The sequence below is a fragment of the Notamacropus eugenii genome, chromosome 1, assembly GCF_028372415.1.
Source record: "Notamacropus eugenii isolate mMacEug1 chromosome 1, mMacEug1.pri_v2, whole genome shotgun sequence".
Taxonomy (NCBI): Eukaryota; Metazoa; Chordata; class Mammalia; order Diprotodontia; family Macropodidae; genus Notamacropus; species Notamacropus eugenii.
Genome location: NC_092872.1, coordinates 260,965,849 through 260,983,993, shown reverse-complemented (window position 1 = coordinate 260,983,993; position 18,145 = coordinate 260,965,849). Strand labels below are relative to the sequence as shown.

The 18,145-nt window shown below is 37.9% G+C and overlaps 1 protein-coding gene across 4 annotated transcripts in view; it reads right to left on the bottom strand.

Annotated features, from left to right (window-relative positions):
- Positions 1-18,145, bottom strand: part of HERC4 (HECT and RLD domain containing E3 ubiquitin protein ligase 4) — a 101,803-nt gene that overhangs the window by 42,481 nt on the left and 41,177 nt on the right. For all 4 annotated transcript variants that reach the window (XM_072628805.1, XM_072628806.1, XM_072628807.1 and 1 more), the window contains exons 6-8: positions 17,473-17,564; positions 15,112-15,242; positions 3,711-3,871 (exon numbers count right to left, since the gene is read on the bottom strand). In XM_072628805.1, coding sequence (XP_072484906.1) covers positions 3,711-3,871; positions 15,112-15,242; positions 17,473-17,564 — 384 coding nt within the window. The remainder of the gene's footprint in view (positions 1-3,710; positions 3,872-15,111; positions 15,243-17,472; positions 17,565-18,145) is intronic.

The window sequence follows — 18,145 nt, the reverse complement described above, 5'->3', positions numbered from 1 at the left end:
AACTGTCCTGGATGCTAATTTCTTCAGTCTTGATGCTGGTGGGATGGACATGACAATATTATCTAAGCATTCTAAGATATGCTGCTTCCAGGGGACAAGAAACATTCATAAGTGATCAGTCTTTGGAAAATCAATATGATTACTTATTATAACCATGCTGTTCCAAATGAATTATGGAGAAACTACACCAAAGCCAGTTGTAAGGCTACTAGTTATTGCCTTCTTCCATGAAACTCATGATGAAATATCAAACATGTCATCAAAAGTTCAGAAGCAGGCTAATGCCATTCAAATAAATGTGGCGAGGCTGAGTCAAGATGGCGGAACAGAAAGACACACATATGCAGGGTCTCCCCACACAGCCCATAAAATACTTGTAGAGAGGGACTCTCAACAAATTCTGGAGCAGCAGAAGTGGAGAACAACAGAGTGGAAGAGATTTCGAGCCCAGAGTGACCTGAAACACCCATGGAAACGTCGGTTGCACCCTACGCAGAGCGGAGCCCAGCCCAGCCTTGGCCAGGGCACGGCTCAGGAATAGCCCTTGGGGGCAGAATCTCCTGTTGCATAATCCCCAGTCCCAGGAGCAGCAGTTCTCAGATCCCTCAACCCACAGGTGCCAAAGGTCAGTGATGGGGTATTTTCAGCTGGCCAGGAAGGGAGAAGGGCCTTCCCATAGCTCTGGCAGCAGGCAGCAGCCACAGAGGCTGCACAGCAGCCTTATGAACTGCTCCATTGCTGGAGCATAAAAACCCCTAGGGGCACTGAAGAGCTGAGTCTTACCTCAGCCCTGAGTAGAGGCCCTGAGGCAGGTGGTCTTTGTCTCACATTGAATAGCGGCCCCGCCCATCCAGGTTATCTGAAAATCAGCCCCCAGAGCTGACCTGATGGAACTGGAGGCCAGGAGGCTGTGGAGAGATAACTCCTAAGATTCTGGGCACAAAAATCCCTCTCTACGTCCAGACCAGTACACACTTGATTGTATCACCTTGGAGGAACTGAGATCTCACAGATTCCCAGATTATATCCTACTCTTGACAAAGGACCCAAAAGTCAAGTAACTGGTTGGGGAAAATGCCCAAAAAAAGGGAAAAAAAAAAAAGACCATAGAAGGTTACTTTCTTGGTGAACAGATATCTTCTCCCATCCTTTCAGATGACGAAAAACAATGCTTACCATCAGGAAAAGACATAAAAGTCAAGGCTTCTGTATCCCAAACATCCAAAATAAATATTCAATGGTCTCAGGCCATGGAAGAGCTCAAAAAGGATTTTGAAAATCAAGTAAGAGAAGTGGAGGAAAAATTGGGAAGAGAAATGAGAGAGATGAAAGAAAAGCATGAAAAGCAGGTCAACACCTTGCTAAAGGAGACCCCAAAAAAATGCTGAAGAAAGTTAACACCTTTAAAAACAGGCTCTCTTTTCTTTGCCAAAACAATTGGCAAAAGAGGTTCAAAAAGCCAATGAGGAGAAGAATGCTTTAAAAAGCAGAATTAGCCAAACGGAAAAGGAGGTTTAAAAGCTCACTGAAGAAAATAATTCTTTAAAAATTAGAATGGAACAGATGGAGGCTAATGACTTTATGAGAAACCAAGAAACCACAAAACAAAACCAAAAGAATGAAAAAATGGAAGATAATGTGAAATATCTCATTGGAAAAACAACTGACCTGGAAAATAGATTCAGGAGAGACAATTTAAAAATTATGGGACTACCTGAAAGTCTTGATCAAAAAAAGAGCCTAGATATCATCTTTCATGAAATTATCAAGGAAAACTGCCCTGATATTCTAGAACCAGAGGGCAAAATAAATATTGAAAGATTCACCCATCACCACCTGAAAGAGATCCAAAAAGAGAAACTCCTAGGAACATTGTGGCCAAATTCCAGAGTTCCCTGGTCAAGGAGAAAATATTGCAAGCAGCTAGAAAGAAACAATTCAAGTATTGTGGAAATACAATCAGGATAACATAAGATCTAGCAGCTTCTACGTTAAGAGATCGAAGGGTTTGGAATATGATATTCCAGAAGTCAAAGGAACTAGCACTAAAACCAAGAATCACCTACCCAACAAAACTGAACATAAACTTCAGGGGAAAAAATGGTCTTTCAATGAAGTAGAGGACTTTCAAGCATTCTTGATAAAAAGACCAGAGCTGAAAAGAAAATATGACTTTCAAGCACAAGAATCAAGAGAAGCATGAAAAGGTAAACAGCAAAGAGAGCTCATAAGGGACTTACTAAAGCTGAACTGTTTACATTCCTACATGGAAAAACAATATTTTTAACTCTTGAAATTTTTTCAGTATCTGGGTAGTTGGTGGGATTACACACACACACACACACAGAGAGAGAACACAAGGTGAACTGAATAGGATGGGATCATATCTTAAAATAATGACATTAAGCAGTGAGAGAAATATATTGGGAGGAGAAAGGGAGAAATGGAATGGGGCAAATTATCTCTCATAAAAGAGGCAAGTAAAAGACTTTTCAGTGGAAGGAAAAAGGGGAGAGGTGAGAGAAAAACATGAAGCTTACTCTCATCACATTTAACTAAAGGAAGGAATAAAATGCACACTCATTTTGGTATGAAAACCTATCTTACAATACAGGATAGTGGGGGAGAAGGGGATAAGCAGGGTGGGGGGGATAATGGAAGGGAGGGCAGTGGGAGGAGACAGCAATTTTGGGGAGGCATAGGATAAAAAGAGAGAAGACAAGAAACGGGGCACAGGATAAGATGGAGGGAAATATAGTTAGTCTTACACAACACGACAATTATGAAAGTCATTTGCAAAACTACACAGATATGGCCTATAATGAATTGCTTGCCTTCCCAGAGGGAATGGGTGGGGAGGGAGGGATGAAGAGAGACTGGAACTCAAAGTTTTAGAAACAACTGTTGAGTATTGTTCTTGCAACTAGGAAATAAGAACTACGGGTAATGGGGTACAGAAATTTATCTTGCCCTTCAGGACAAAAGAGAAGATGGGGATAAGGGAAGGGAGGGATGTTAGAAGGGAGGACAGATTGGTGACAAAGGTAATTAGAATGCTCGGTGTTTTGGGGTGGGGGGAGGGGAAAAATGGGGAGAACATTTGGAACCCAAAATTTTGTGGAAATGAATGTTGAAAACTTAAATACATAAATTAAAATAAATGAATAAATAAATGTGGTCTGTGTTCTTAAACATAATGGGGATAAATAATTTCCCAAAGTGATCCTTTCCTGTTTGGTATTAAAAAACCATCATGTGGCTCCATCTTGACATTTGGTAAGGATAAAGTGTAAAAAAACACCATTCTTTGGTTTGTCAAAACAATTAAATTTGCCTATACATGGAACATTTGATGCTATTTACATTTTTTAAAAATGTTAATAGACAATTTCAAATGATAGCCTTACAATATAAGCATCACTATGGATGAAGGACATTGGTTAAGTCTACTCCACACCTAAAGAAGCTTAAATCTTGCTTGCCTCAAAAAAGACACAGAATTTTTCTTTTCACTAAAGGTTACCAAGTTTCATCTAAGGAGCCAATAACAACACCTCTTCGTATTTGGACTCAAGTGTCATAACTGAAAGAAAACCCACTCAAAGGGATTCAAAGACATGAAAAAGAGAATGAGAAAACAATTCTATAAATTCAATAAAAGAAAAAATACTTTAGTGTAGTATCTATTCTCAAATTAATGACACACTTACCACTATTTGGTGGACTCTTCCCACTGTAAGGGAACCAATTTCCTTTCACCGTGAAAGGGCTTTTTCTGTTGCTTGTTGATCCAGTTCCAAGCTGCCCATTGCCACCAAGCCCAAAAGAATAAATTCTTCCTGATGAAGGAACAAAAGCAGAAGTGTGCTGCCTAGGGCAAAAAGATACAGAAAAAACATAGACTTAATGTTATCCTCTAAATAATTGTTCTGGATGATAAAACAGTTTTGTTTTTGTTTTGTTTTTTTAAAAGATTTTTTTACTGATTAAGCAACCACAGAGTGTCAAGAAGAGTACTTTAAAAGGCATTTTTCAATGACTTAAATCAGGGCACATTTTCAGTTATAAAACTTATTGAAAAGTGTAAAGAATACAAGATCCCACAGTATGTAGGATGTAAATGTCTTAAAGGCAAAAGGTCTTTTATTTTCATCTTTGTATCCTCAGCACCAAGTACAACACCCTGAAATTAATCAACAAACATTTATGAACTGCTTGCCAGTCGGTGTGTATGGGGGTGATCAGGAGGTTTGAGGGCTTGCTAAGACGTTTTCAGGGGGCTTCATCCATCTTTGGTGTCCACCTAATTCACCCAGCTTCTCAACTGGCTCCAAAAAGCTACTGCTAGCAGCCATACCTAGTAAATTGTCTTTGGGCAGACGGGATAAACCAGGTTGAGGATAACCAACAAGCCTCAAACCCAAAGGGGATGTCTACTCCAAGGATGTGAAGACTTCTCCTGGTGGAATGGGTGAAATGAGAACAATTTGTTTCAACTGCCATGAAGGTGGTGGAAGTAGGTGCTGTGAAGTGTTTAGAGCTTAGTCAGACATCAAAGACGCCAAGGTCATCTACTACCATCAAGGGCCATCGCCAGGCAACCTGATTTTCCTGCCACTGAACTTTGATGACCCAGGAAGAGAGAGTGAGGCTGCTGACTTGGTACAACTCTGCATCCCTTAAATCCAATTCAGTCACCAATCACCAATCAAGTTATCACACAAGATTACACTGATTCTCTTCAGGCACTGTGCTAAATGCTGAGGGTACGGGGCAGAGCCAAGATGGTGGAATGAGAGCAACGACTCACCTAAGCTCTTGGACAAACTCCTTCAGATACCTCTGAAAGGAGAATCTAACTAAATTTTGGAGGTGCAGAATACAGTGGGAGACAGACTGTGATGGATTCGGAGCCCAGGTTAGACTGGAAGGTCCACGGGAAGGATCTGTTCTGCGGGTGTGAGCCCCCAGCACACAGCGCAGTGTGGTCAGCGCAGCAGAGCTGAAGGGACCTGAGAAACCTGAGAGCAGAGGGTGGAACCAGCGGAGTGGAACCGAGGGCAGGAGACAAGCCAAACCGAGTCAGTGAGAGCCGCTGAGCGCCAGATATCAGAGCAGCAGCTCCTGAGACCTTCAGCCCGAAGATTAAACTTTGGTAAGTCACCTACTTGAACTTCCGGCAGCCAGCATGGTGGAGTGATCAGTAAATGCTCTCTCCTCCCCCCTTGATGACCGTGAAAGAACCATAAAATATTTCCCCAGAAAAATCCTGGATCAGCAGGAACAGCAGGAGGGGGCAAATAGTCTCATAACACCTGAGGATAGGAAAATAGCTAAAGGGGATTCCTCCTACTGTGGCGGAGGCCATCCGGAAGGACAGAGGACCCAGGGCAGAGAAAATTCGCACTGAGACCCAGGCAAGCCTCAGCGCGAGGAGAGGAGCCAGGAGGGGTGGGAACACGCATAAGCATCTAGGGGAGCCTCAGCCCTCCAGGGGAAAAGGGAAGACAATAGGGCAGCTGGGATCACCATCCCCTGAGCTTGCCTTTGCCTCAGTTCAGCTGAGAAGATTTTCTGTGACCAGACCACTCCTCCCACACACTTAACAAGATAATGCCAGGGTTGATCAGGGAAACAAAAAAACAAAAACCTGCTTTTAGCTTTTTCACACGTCAGCTCAGCACAAAGTTCTGTAGCTTCTGACTGAAAGAACCAGAAGCTGCAACACTCAGTCAACATCATGAACAAGAAAAGGCAGATGAAGGGAGAAAAAACCATAGAATCTTTCTATGGGGATAAGGACCAAAACACAAACACCAAAGAGGTTAGAGCTGAGACTGTGCTTCCATTTGAAACTTCAGAAGGGACTATGAACTTCTCGCAAGCACAAGCAGCTCTCCTGGAACAGCTGAAGAAAGAAAAAGAAGAAAAAGTGGCCAATGATTTTAAAATTACAAAAAAAGAATTCACTGATGAGAACATCACTTTGAAAAGGAAAATTGAATAAATGGAAACAGAAGTTCAAAAACTAACTGGAGAAAATAATTTCCTAAAAGGAACAGTTGATCAAACGGAAAAGGAAGCACAAAACCTAACTGGGAAAATTGGTCGAATGGAAAAGGAAGTATAAAAATTAACTGGAGAAAATAGCTCCTTAAAGGGAAAAATTGGTCAGATGGAAAAGGAGATGCAAAAGTTAACTGAAGAAAACAATATGATAAAGATTAGAATTAGGCAAGTAGAAACTAATGACTCAATGAGACAGCAAGAATCAGTCAAACAAAATCTAAAGAATGAAAAGATAGAAGAAAATGTAAAATATTTAATTGGAAAAACAACTGACCTGGAAAATAGATCCAGGAGAGAAAATTTAAGAATTACTGGCCTGCCAGAAACCCATGAGGAAGAAAAGAGTCTAGACAATATCTTCCAGGAAATCATCAAGGAAAATTGCCCAGAAGCGCTAGATTCAGAGGGCAAAATAGTCATCGAAAGAATCCACCCTTCCCCTCCCGAAAGGGATCCCAAACTCAAAACCCCAAGAAATATCATTGCCAAATTCCAGAGCTATCAAGTGAAGGAGAAAATACTATAAGCAGCCAGAAAGAAACAATTCAAATATCAAGGAGGAGATACAGTCAGGATCACACAGGACCTTGCAGCTTCTACATTAAAAGAGCGAAAGAACTGGAACCCAATATTCCGTAAGGCAAAGGAGATGGGACTACAACCAAGGATCAACTACCCAGCAAAGTCCAGCATAACATTTCAGGCAAGGAGAAAATCATTCAACGAAATAGGGGATTTCCAGAGCTTCCTGTCCAAAACGCCAGAACTCAATAGACAACTCGATCTTCAAATGCAGGTCTCAAGAGAATCATAAAAAGGTAAACAGGGGAAAAAACAAAAACAAAAACTTGTTACTCAATTAGGGCAAACTGTTTACATCTCTATAAGGGAAGATGATACCTGTTAATCTTGAGAACTGTGCAGCTATTACGATAAAAGGGATATACATAGAGGGAATGGGTATAAAGTAAATGATGTCATGTCAAAAATATGATTTAAGTATGATTAGGGATTGTAATAGGAGGTGTGAAAAGGAGGAAGCAGAAAATCTCATCAGATTTGTTTAAAGGAGGGAACAATAAACTTAAGTAGATAATCCTAACTAGCTCTATAGGCAGTAGGAGGGGAAGGGGGAAGAAAGTGGAGGGAGGCTAAAAGGGAGGGAAGAAGCAATAAGAGTAAAGGGGAGTAAAGGGAGGGGGGCTAAAAGAAGGAGGGGAAGGCTGCAGGAGGAGGTGGTGAAAAGTGAATACTATTGAGGAGGGGAAGGGAGACAGGAGAGCTAAAAGCACAAATGATGGGAAAGAGGATGGAGGGAAATAACACAGATTGTAATTATAACTGTGAATGTGAATGGAATGAATTCTCCCATAAAACGGAGACGGATAGCGTTACCCATAATCCAACAATATGTTGCTTACAAGAAACACATATGAAATGGGGGGATACACATAGGATAAAGGTCAAAGGATGGAGCAGAATATATTGTGCTTCAGCTGATGTAAGAAAGGTAGGAGTAGCAATCTTAACCTCAGACAAAGCAAAAGCAGAAATAGATCTAATCAAAAGAGATAAGGATGGAAACTATATCCTGCTAAAAGCCACCATAGACAATGAAGCAATATCATTACTAAACATGTATGCTCCAAGTGGTACAGCATCCAGATTCTTAGAAGAGAGATTGGCGGAGTTGAAGGAAGAAATTGAGAGCAAAACTATACTAGTGGGGGACCTCAACCTCCCCCTCTCCGAACTTGATAAATCTAACCTCAAAATAAACAAGAAACAGGTTAAGGAGGTAAATGAAACTCTGGATAAGGTAGATATGATAGATCTTTGGAGAAAACTGAATGGGAACAGAAAGGAATATACCTTTTTCTCAGCGGTACATGGCACATTTACAAAAACTGACCATGCACTAGGACATAAAAACCACACAATCCAGTGCAGAAAGGTACAGATAATCAATGCATCCTTCTCAGATCATAATGCAATAAAAATTACATGTAATAAAAGGCCATGGAAAGATAAACCAAAAATCAATTGGAAACTAAATAATCTAATCCTAAAGAAGGAATGAGTTAAAGAAGAAATCATAGAAACAATCAACAATTTCATTTAAGAGAATGGCAATAATGAGACAACATACCAAATCTTATGGGATACTGCAAAAGCAGTTCTTAGGGGAAGTTTTATATCTTTGAATGCCTACATAAATAAAATAGAGAAAGAGGAGATCAATGACTTGGGCATGCAGCTGAAAAAGCTAGAAAAAGAACAAATTGAAAATCCCCAAGTAAATAGCAAATTAGAAATACTGAAAACCAAAGGAGAGATTAATAAAATTGAAATTAAGAAAACTATTGAATTAATAAATAAAATCAATAGTTGGTTTTATGAAAAAACTAATAAAATTGATAAACCTTTGGTCAATGTGATTAAAAAAAAGAAAGAAGAAAACCAAATTACTAATATTAAAAATGAAAGGGGTGAACTCACCTCCAATGAGGAGGAAATTAAAACAATAATTAGAAACTACTTTGCCCAACTTTATGCCCACAAATTCGATAATCTAAATGAGATGGATGAATATTTTAAAAAATACAAATTGCCCAGATTAACAGAAGAGGAAGTTGAATACTTAAACAACCCCATCTCAGAAAAAGAAATTGAACAAGCCATCAATGAACTCCCTAGGAAAAAATCTCCAGGGCCAGATGGATTCACAAGTGAATTCTATCAAACATTTAAAGAACAGTCAATTCCAATACTACATACACTATTTTTGAAAATCGGGGAAGAAGGAGTCCTCCCAAATTCTTTCTATGATACAAATATGGTTTTGATACCCAAACCAGGAAGAGACAAAACAGAGAAAGAAAATTATAGACCAATTTCCCTAATGAATATAGATGCAAAAATTTTAAATAAGATTTTAGCAAAACGAATACAGCATCTTATCACGAGATTAATACATTATGATCAGGTAGGCTTCATACCAGGACTACAGGGCTGGTTCAATATTAGGAAAACTATTAGCATTGTCGATCACATCAACAACAAAGCTAACAAAAACCACATGATTATCTCAATAGATGCAGAAAAAGCTTTTGACAAAATACAACATCCATTCCTAATAAAAACATTGGAGAACATAGGAATAAAGGGAACTTTCCATAAAATAATAACCAGTATCTATCTAAAACCTTCAGCAAGCATTATATGCAATGGGGATAAGCTAGATGCATTCCCAAAAAGATAAGGGGTGAAACAAAGTTGTCCATTATCACCACTATTATTCAATATGGTACTAGAAATGTTAGCTGTAGCAATTAGACAAGATAAAGATATTGAAGGAATAAGAATAGCCAAAGAAGAAACTAAGTTATCACTCTTTGCAGACGATATGATGATTTACCTAGAGAATCCCAGAGATTCAAGTAAAAAATTACTTGAATTAATAAACAACTTTGGCAAAGTTGCAGGTTACAAAATAAACCCACACAAATCTTCCGCATTCCTATATATTAGCAACAAAGTCCAACAGCAAGAGATAGAAAGAGAAATCCCATTTAAAGCTAGGGTAGACACTATAAAATACTTAGGAGTTTACCTGCCAAAACAAACTCAGTGATTATATGAACACAATTACAAGACACTTTTTGCACAAATAAAGTCAGATTTAAGTAAGTGGAATAACAGCAGTTGCTCATGGGTAGGCCGTGCTAATATAATAAAAATGACAATTCTACCTAAATTAATTTACTTATTTATTGCCATACCAATTAAACTATCAGATAATTATTTTCTAGAGCTGGATAGAATAATATCAAAATTCATTTGGAAGAACAAAAGGTCCAGAATATCAAAGGGACTAATGAAAAGAAATGCTTGGGAAGGTGGCCTAGTGCTACCAGACCTCAAATTGTACTATAAAGCAGCAATTATCAAAACCACTTGGTATTGGCTAAGAAACAGAGAGGTAGACAAGTGGAATATACTTGGCACTCAGGACACAGCAGGCAAGGAATACAGCAACCTCCTGTTTGATAAACCCAAGGACCCCAGCTTCTGGGATAAGTACTCACTGTTCAACAAAAATTGCTGGGAAAACTGAATAACAATGCAGCGGAAATTAGGCACAGACCCATGCCTGACACCGTACACAAGAATAAAGTCCAAATGGGTACATGATTTAGGTATAAAGATTGATACCATGAATAAACTGGAGAAGCAAGGAATAGTGTATTTATCAGATTTATGGAGAAGGGAAGAATTTTTTACTAAAGAAGAGATAGAAAGCATTAGGAAATGCAAGATGGATAATTTTGATTACATTAAACTGAGAAGTTTTTGCACAACCAAACCCAATGCAACCAAAATTCAGAGGGATGTAGTAAATTGGGAAAGAATTTTTACAGCTAAGCTCAGGGATAAAGGCCTCATTTCTAGAATATATAGAGAACTGACTCAAATGTATAACCATACAAGTCATTCCCCAATTGATAAATGGTCAAAGGATATGAACAGGCAATTTTCAGAGGAAGAAATTAAAGCTATCTATAATCATATGAAAAAATGCTCTAAATCACTATTGATTAGTGAGATGCAAATCAAAACAACTCTGAGGTACCACATCATACCTATAAGACTGGCAAACATGACAGAACAGGAAAATGATAAATGCTGGAGAGGTTGTGGGAGAGTTGGAACACTAATTCATTGTTGGTGGAGCTGTGAGCTCATTCAACCATTCTGGAGAGCAATTTGGAACTATGCCCAAAGGGCTACAAAGATGTGCATACCCTTTGACCCAGCAATATCGCTACTAGGACTGTATCCCCAAGAGATCATAAAAATGGGAAAGGGTCCCACATGTACAAAAATATTTATAGCAGCACTCTTTGTAGTTGCCAAAAACTGGAAGTCAAGGGGATGCCCATCAATTGGGGAATGGCTGAATAAATTATGGTATATGAATGTAATGGAGTACTACTGTGCCACAAGAAATGATGAACAAGAAGACTTCAGAGAGGCCTGGAAGGACTTATATGATCTAATGCTGAGTGAAAGGAGTAGAACCAGGAGAACTTTGTGCACAGCAACGACCACAGTGTGTGAGAGTTTTTTCTGGTAGACTTGGAATTTCATAATAATGCAAGAACTTATTAAAAAAAAAATCCCAATAGTGGTTTTCTAAGGCAAAATGTCTTCCACACTCAGAGAAAGAAATATGGAAGTCATTCGCAGAATGTAGCAGATCATGTTTGTGTGTGTGTGTGTGTGTGTGTGTGTGTTTTTGTGTATCATGTTTTGATTTGTTATATGATTTCTTCCATTTATTTTAGTTCGACTACATAGCATGACTATAGTGAAAATGTAGTCAGTATGCTGTTGTGGGGAGGTAGGGGGGTAGTGGGAGGTAGGTGTGGGGGAGGATAAAAATCTTAATTTTATGGCAGTGATTGGAAAACATTAAAAAATAAAAAATAATTAAAAAATAAAAAAAAATAAATGCTGAGGGTACAAGACAAAAGCAAAATCATCCTTCTCCATAGGAAGCTTACACTCTGCTGCCCATTGCATACTAAATGGTTGTTGAACTGAAAAAGCATTAGACCTCATAAAACTAAACATTGTAAAAGATTCTTATTCAATGAAGCATCTTTCATGTTTACATTATAACTGTACATGATTCCATGACAGATACTCAACAATTTTCTTATTAATGTCAAGGAAAATATAAAAAAAAGGATATATATATATATATAATATATATATATACGCATATATATATGTGTGTATATATATATATTTGCCAAAATGTTTGTCACTATCAAAGATGTCCTGAAAAGAGTTCAAACTGAGAAGCACAATAGGCTGATTGCATCAAGCCCCAATATATTACAGGGCCCAAAATATTACAAAGACTAGTTTTATTTACACAAAAAAAACCAAATGGATGAAAAATGTCTCTTCTATGGCTTGAAGTTGGCCAACAATTTAAAAAGTATTTATTAAGTGCTTACTTAGTACTAAGAACAAAAAAAGGCAAAAAACAATCGGGCCCCTCAAGGAGCTGAAATCTCTACAAAGATCTGAGATGAGCAATATAAATTGACAACGAGCTATGCCCATCACCAAGACAGTGGTTAAACTGAATCTGAGAAACTGTATAATCTCAAGCTGCTTCTTACAAAAAAAGCCATCTATTTAGCATCAAAATTCTTCCAGGGTCATTTGGAAGACCCACAAAATATCAAAATCTCAGCACTCAACCAAGTGACCTGCAGAGAGTAGGCTCTTAACAAATAAGGATTACAATCAAAAGTGCCAGAGACACCACAAGCAACAGGGACATGTATAGGTTTGGCTACACATGTGGCCACACTTCACCAGAGGTGTACCAAGGTGTATCCAAGCAAAACATCATATAAATAGATCCAGGAAATTGCTATCAGAGAGCGAAGTGGGCCAGCCATGCAGTATGATCACAAAATTAAGTGGCTTATCCAGGGTCACAGAGCTAGCAAGTGTCTGAGGGTGGATTTGAACTCAGGTCTCCCTGATTCCAGGCCTAGTGCTCTATGCACTGCTCCACCCAGCTGCCAGCAACTAGGGGGTACAGTGGATAGAGCACCAGTGCAGGAGTCAGGAGGACCTGAGTTCAAATCTCATCTCAGACACTTGACACTCACTAGCTGTGTGACCTTGGGCAAGTCACTTAATCCCAACCGTCTCATCCAGGGTCATCGCCAGTCATCCTGATGAATATTTGGTCACTGGATTCAGAAGGATCTGGAGGAAAAGTAAGGCTGGTGACCTGCACACCCTTCCCTCACTCAAAACAAAGTCAAGTGCAAGTCATGTCATTATTTCTCTGATGGCATGGTCTTCTTCAGCAATAAAGGGTGAACACATGCACGATGACCACAAAATTACAGATACAGAACCCAAGTAAAGTATGGGCACCGATGCAAGGTTAGAAGACCTAAAGGATCTTTCTGTGCACTGGGTAGATACCCCCTTGGAAGATTTATAAAAAATAAACAAGAAACACATAGGATAAGAAAGCGTAGATGGGTTGCAAGAGGCTGAATGAGAGAGTACTCATATTGGTGATACCATGGATACCTTTAAACAAGTGGTGTGGGGGAGAGGATGACCACTGTCTTGAGGTAGCAGGTAAAGAAAGCATCAAGAGAGAAGGTAAAAGGAATTTGCCTCAACAAGGTGAAAGAATAATTCTTCTTCTGAGACTGATAATGATAATTTGGTAAGTCAAGGACAAGAGCTATAAAAAAAAAAACCTCTTCAGAGAGTCTCAATCTTCTCAAAGAAGCAAGAAGTTATCATCTCCTTTAAGTGTTGGGGAGAAGGGAGGGACGACACCAAACATTTGTGAATTTGAAGAAGAAAACATATGGAACAGTGGTAGTTAAATAAAAAACAAGGCAGAGAACTAAGAGTGAGTAGAATAGAAGGACTAAGCAGCCCTAAAGTAAAGGTGATTAATACTCAATACTTCGACTTTCATCAGAGATGCTTAGCAACCTAGTAGCAGGAGTTGAGAAATCAGAATTATTATTCAAGGTTAAGGAGACATCAGGAATGGTAAAAGTATGAACAGTGGTGTAGAATCTGAAGGGACTTCATCTAGTCCAACCCAGACTCAAAAGAAATCCCTACACAGAACATCTCCAACCTCTGCTCAAAGCCCAACAATGAGTAGGAATTTATTACTTCCTTATCCGGCACCTTCCACTTTTGGACACCTCTAACTCTTAGAAAAGTTTTCTAAGTTTTTCCTAGTTCTGCCCTATGGGACCAAGAGAATAAGCCTAATTCTCTTACACACAATCACTAAAGAAGACCATGCAGTCAAAGCTGGGGATGGAGACAAGGGATGTCAGAATTCCAGAGAAGGAGCAGGGGCATAAGAAAAGGTAAAGGGGGTAAATGTCACAATGAAGGCAAAATGACTTAACTGAGGGAGTGGAACAAGTGGAAGAATAGTAGGTTAGAGGTAGAGAAAGGCAGTTCAGGATCTCAGATATAATGCCCTCCTAAGAGGCAAAGAGGCCCAAGGTGTTTTCCCCACAATACAAGGTTAACATGGGGTAGAGAAGGCTGTTAAACGGAAATGGTTGAGGAATCATGTAGTCCCAGTTTAGAAATACTTCAGACCTGAATATTAATGTCCCTGAGGAGAATGACCAGAGATGGTTTAGCCAGAAAGAATGACAGTCAGAAGCTAAAGTCACCTAAGAAACTGGAGGACTGATATGGACATCAAAGGGAAGTGCTTCCTGGCAAGAAAAGGGTAAAATAAACAATGCATAAAGTCTGAAGGAGGAAAGATGATTAAGGCACAATCAATAAAACAATCACAAGTATTCATTAAATGGACAACTCTATGTCAAATAATGTGCTACGTGCTACAGACCTAAAGACAACAATCATTCTGACAGACCAGAGAGGAGAAAAGGATCTGTGAATCCCGTACTCCTGACCCCTGGGAGGCAGCGAAGATGAACAAGAAGTGTTCACCAGTGGAGGTGACTGAAAAGGGATGTGATAGCCTCAAGGGAAAGCCAGTCTTCCATTAACATAAGAAGAAAATGTTTAATCAGGCAATATATTTTAATTTTTAATATTTTTGTTTTTGTTTAGTAGTTTCAGTGGTGTCTGACTCTTTGTGACACTATTTGACATTTTCTTGGCAAAGATACTGTAGTGGTTTACCATTTCCTTCTCCAGCTCATTTTTCAGATGAGAAAACTGAGGCAAATAGGGTGAAGTAGCTTGTACAGGGTCACACGGCTAATAAATCTGTGAGACCAAATTTGAACTTGGGTCTTCCTGACTCTAGGACTGGCACTCTATCCACTGTGCCACCTAGAGTCTGAATTTTTAATATTACATAATACATATAAAACTGTTCTTTATCTTAGACTTTGGACACAAAGATGATGGGGAAAGAGAGAAATAACAGGTTGTAGGAATAGAGACAACAGAATTCTGTTCTCCAATGTACTTTACCGTCCACAAGCAATCTGTGTGACAATGCTTCCCATAAGCTCAAAAACTTTTCTGGGGTTTATCTCATGACTGGTTGAGTTATGCCCCAACTGACCATAGCCTCCAGCTCCAAATGTAAAGACTCCGCCTTCCTGGAAAAAATACAAAGTACCCAATTTATTATACACGACCACACCTCACAAAAATGTTTCTTTACTGCAAGTCGATTTTTTCCCCTTCCTATGGCTTCCCTACAAGATACTGTAATGTGAGGATAACAATTCTAAATATTTTATAATTTTAACTTACTTGCAGTCTTGAGATGAAGGCTAGTGGTACAATTAGAGTTACTGCTATATTATTAATCTATTCACACAATTACTACATTATTCTGAAATAAATATTAGTCTTTGTCCCTACTAAAAAGATGAAAATCCTCATTTTTCTCTCAGCATTTTCTTCTTTTTTAAATATTTTTCTGTCTTTTTTATTAATTTATTTTAAACTTAAATACACATTACGAAAAGAAAACAAATTTAAATAGTAAAATTAAAATAGAAAATAAGAAAAGAAACACATTTTCATGTGCATAGCAGAACATAAGAGAGGATTCAAATTACATAATAAATTTCCATTTCAAGAAAACCTAAATAATAAATACTACACATTGTATCTAAGCTTTGGCATTCTCTTCTATAACTATCATTATTATTATTATCTTAGTAAATTCTAATTATACACCTGCAAGATTCCACTAAACCTAAAACTGATGAAGTTTTTATATATTTTACAATATACTTATACCTAATAAAATTGGAAGTATCACCAGGAGGCCTATGTATCAAATTATGCAAATACTGTTTTTACATTATTGAGAGATTACTTCAGAACTTCTTTATTATAAATTCTATCAGGAAGAACCAGTTTTGTTCTCAATTTAAACCTAAGCAAAAGAAGTCAATTTTCTTTTCATTCTACATTATTACAGATAATAAACAAAAATTTTTAAATTCAAATTAAGTAATTCTGCTTTTTTGATTAGAACCCTCTCAATAAGAGCATCAAATTGTTCAGGCTGCAACAATGTGCCACCAGTTACCACTTCTACATGAATAACAATTTTTAAAATTTCTTTTTCTCCACTACATATAAATAGTAACTTTGGTAAATATGAATGACCTTACAAAATAAATTTAATTAATAGTATAGTTAACCCTATTAACCTTCTTTTAATAAACAAAAAACCCTATAAAACACCTTGATTGTTCTAATGTTCTTCTAACTGCAATAACTAATGAAAATTCCTAAAATTTTTATTTGACTATATGATTTAATGATTGCAAAAAACCTACTGAGAATGAATGCTTAAAATCAAGCAAAACATGAGAAGTAAAATTTTGTAGACTAATAGTGGTTAACCTGTAAATTTGTACTTTCTGCATTTTAGACATCTTAGACTGACAAATATTTGTTAATGATTCAAGGATACTATTTATCATCATAAGGCAATTTTAAAATATCAATTCTAAGTATGAGGGAACATACAGTTTCAAATTCTAATGAGTACTTCATCTTTCCTACTGTCTATCCACCATGCAAAGCAGGAAAAAAAAAAGACAAATAGAAACACACTAATTTCAAATCTGGTCAATGTAAGACTTTGCCAGTCCTCTTAGACATAAACATTACTACAATAAGGACCCTGAGAAGATTTGGGGGATCACGTTGATTTCATCTTTTTGCTCAACTGCTGATCTCTCCATCAGACCAAGCAGTACTGACACTGAATTCGCACTCACCCCAAGACAGGGTGCTCCTTCCAGGTCAGGGTTGAAGCCACTGGCAAGATTGTGTGAGGAAAGCTCATATTGTAACTGCTTGCACAGTACTTGGCCTGTGGATAATAGAGGGCTTCAGTTTCCTCTACTACTTAGTATAAAATATTTATAAGCCAAATGGATGCTAAATTAAAACAATACACAGTCGTACAGTATAATTTGGAATTAATCTACCCAGCATGGCAAGCCACAAAGCACCGGAAAGGAAGCTTTAACACTGAAAGTTTTATGTCTCAGCAATATTTAACATAGAGCTGTAAAATTATCAACAGAAAGTATCACATTGTAATGTCATGCCATTGGTTTTTTTTCTTTTGACACAAAACACTGCCAACTGACAGAAAATGAAGACAACTTGGAGACAATGGGTGAAAATTAGCATTTATAACATTCCCTTTCATTACTGATATTTTACTAACAATAAACAACTGCTTCGCCCACGTTTTCATACATATGACACTAAAAAGTTTTTGTCATATCCAAGAATTGTCCCGATTTTAAAATTACTACACAGAGTACAAGAACGAAGGCAAAAGCTTTATACCTTAGTAAGAGCTGCTGTATGATCTTCTCCACAACAAATATAAACTATTTTCTGTGATCTTAATGACTTCAGCAAATTAGGAACAAATCTATCTGAAAATTTAAGCAAAAATGTTAACACTCTTAAAGGCATTTAATTTTAAAATTATTTGTCACATATTTACTTTACTGAGGTTTAATTTGTTTTCCTTGAATACAACTCTGATGGGAACATACAATGAATTAATAAAGATAGCTAACATTTGTATAGCACTTATTACGTACCAGGCACGGTGCTAAGTAAACACCTTATAATTATTCTCTTGTTTGATCTTCATAACAACACTAAGAGGTAGGTGCTATGATTATTCCCATTTTATAAATGGGGAAACTGAGGCAAACAAAGGCTAAGTAATTTGCCCAGGGTCACCCAGCTAGCAAGTATCTGAGGCCAAATTTGATTTCAGGTCATCCCCCAGCTCCAGGTCTGGCACTCTACACACTGTGGTGCTCTCCTGAAGACAGCTGTCTTCATATCCCCAGGTCCTCATGCACCACCTTGTACACTTATTAAATGTTTGCTGAAGTTATCAGTTGAATTTCCTAAGTCGAGCAGCAAACAAATAGAAAAACTAACTCACATTGAAAAGGCAAGACCCTGGGGGGATCAACTCCATACATTTTAAATTAAGAAC